Source organism: Vombatus ursinus, unplaced genomic scaffold (assembly GCF_900497805.2).
Source record: "Vombatus ursinus unplaced genomic scaffold, bare-nosed wombat genome assembly UNPS02009205.1, whole genome shotgun sequence".
NCBI lineage: Eukaryota > Metazoa > Chordata > Mammalia > Diprotodontia > Vombatidae > Vombatus > Vombatus ursinus.
Window position 1 is genome coordinate 26,555,266 of NW_020948983.1, and position 2,157 is coordinate 26,557,422.

General features: G+C 40.8%; 1 protein-coding gene across 1 annotated transcript; it reads left to right on the forward strand.

Annotated features, from left to right (window-relative positions):
- Positions 1-1,216: 1,216 nt before the first annotated feature.
- CTXND1 (cortexin domain containing 1) lies at positions 1,217-1,396 on the forward strand. The gene has a single exon (XM_027851663.1). The coding sequence runs from the start codon at positions 1,217-1,219 to the stop codon at positions 1,394-1,396; it is 180 nt and encodes a 59-aa protein (XP_027707464.1).
- Positions 1,397-2,157: the final 761 nt, after the last annotated feature.

The window sequence follows — 2,157 nt, forward strand, 5'->3', positions numbered from 1 at the left end:
TAAGGTTCACCTTGACTCCATTAAGATGCTTAGATTCTTATAATGTAGCCACTGGTCAGATTCTTATAATGTAGCCACTGCTCTGATTCTTATAATCTAGCCACTGCTCAGACTCTTTAAGAGTCTGCCTAATATGATGGATGTTCTAATAAACCTTGTCTTTGGCTGAGAAAAAAAGAAAGAATTTGAGGGTGTGTTCACTGTTTACTCCATTCCAGGATCAGACTATCAAAACCAACAAGCCTTTGCCAATGGTACCACTACACCTATACCTGGATATCCCACCAGTACCCCAAATTAAACGTGTCCCAAACTAAGTTATCTTTCTCTCAACATTTCTGCCTCCTTCTGACTTTACTATTTCTCTCAGTAGCACCATCATTCAACCACACTTTGCATGGTTTCCCTGTATGAGAGAGGACAGTAGTAACTTGCCACTAAGAAAGCCTTACCTAAAGATTCAACATCATGGCAGTTTGCCCAACCTATTTTGTAGAGGCTATCTCAGACCCACTTTTAGACACCTCTTTTCCTTGGTAGGCAAGGGCATCTGGACTTTTAAAAAAAAATTAAAATTAAAAACTTTGTTGATATCATTTTTTACATTGCCTATATTTCCTCTCCACTTTCTCTCTCCCAAAGAGCCATTCCTTATAACCCATGATTTCTTTTTTTTAAAGAAGAGGATTGAAAAAAATTAGCAAAGCTAATCAACAAAAAAGTTTGACATTCAATTCAATGTCCCATAGAGTTGCTTGCCGTTTGGAGGTGGGGGTAGGGGTCAGCATGAAGAGAAAGTTAACTATTTAGTTCCATATCTGCTCTAACACTTGACTCACCCCAATGACATCATTCATAGCTGACATTCCCAGTCCTATAAATTAGGCTAGCATTAGAGGCATTTACTCAGCTTGCTGGATGGGGAAAATCTAATCTTAAGTCTACCTATAATATTTAGATTGAATGTCAGCTTACTACCTGGGAAACAAAGCCGGTTTCTCTCACCTCAATTTCCAAGGATGAGGTGACAATTGCACAATTAATATATGAAAATTTTTTCCAAAGTTGGAACTACTTAAGAGCCAATTTCTGTTCAGTAATTATTACCCTTCCCCTTGGTTACAGGAAGCATTATCTAATGTTTGGGATTTTTTTTTTGTAGGAATAGAAGGATGGTACCAGTCAAAATAAAGCCAGATGAGGAGACAACCTCACAATGGAAGAGCCAACCCCAATGCCTGTGCAAGTTGACGTGGACAAGGGATTGACTTTGGCCTGTTTTGTCTTCCTTTGCCTCTTCCTCATTTTAATGATTATTCGCTGTGCCAAAGTCATTGTGGACCCCTATAGTGCCATCCCCACATCCACCTGGGAAGAGCAGCATCTGGATGACTGAAAGCACCTAGCCTCCTTCAGGGAGGTTGGATGAAAATCACTACCCTAAGTGAATAGAGCTCCAGCCTTGGAGTCAGAAGGACCTGAGCTCAAATCCCTCCTCAGACACTTGACACTTACTAGCTGTGTAACCCTGGGCAAGTCACTTAACCCCAACTGCCTCACCAAAAAATAAGAAAAAAAAAAAAGAAAATCACTACCCTGGGGCCTCACAAAGGTCTCCTCTTTCCAAAAAAAGCCATGGGAGAGGTGCAGCTCTTTACAAGCCCTTGCCAAGCGATAGCTCTTTGAGCACACAAAATAATGCAAACCTTTGCAAGTAGCAGCTTACAACATGACAAATCATGAATCTGACCAAGGGGGGAAGCAAGAATGATCACTTTAAAAAAAATTATTTTATTTTCCATATACCTGCTGGCACGTGGATAGCCTAAAGGAACATTTATGTGGACTGGTAAATGCTTTGTACTTATTTGCAACGCTGTATTAAGAGATCTTATGAATCCTTTTATTGATGGTCCCAAGTCCCCTCTGGCTATTGTTACATAGGGATGATCTGTTTCTCTCCAAGTTGGAGTATGGGGAAGCAGAACACTTAGTCAGCCATTGGAGGCTGCACTCTATCTTTGAGGCTCTGACTGGCTGGCTTTGCCTCTGGGAACCTGCTTCTCTTTCTCAGAGTTTTGGGGTGAAGACTCAGTTCCTCTGTGAAAACAAACAGTATCACAACTGAATGATAATCAAGGGATGTGGGCTTTCTTC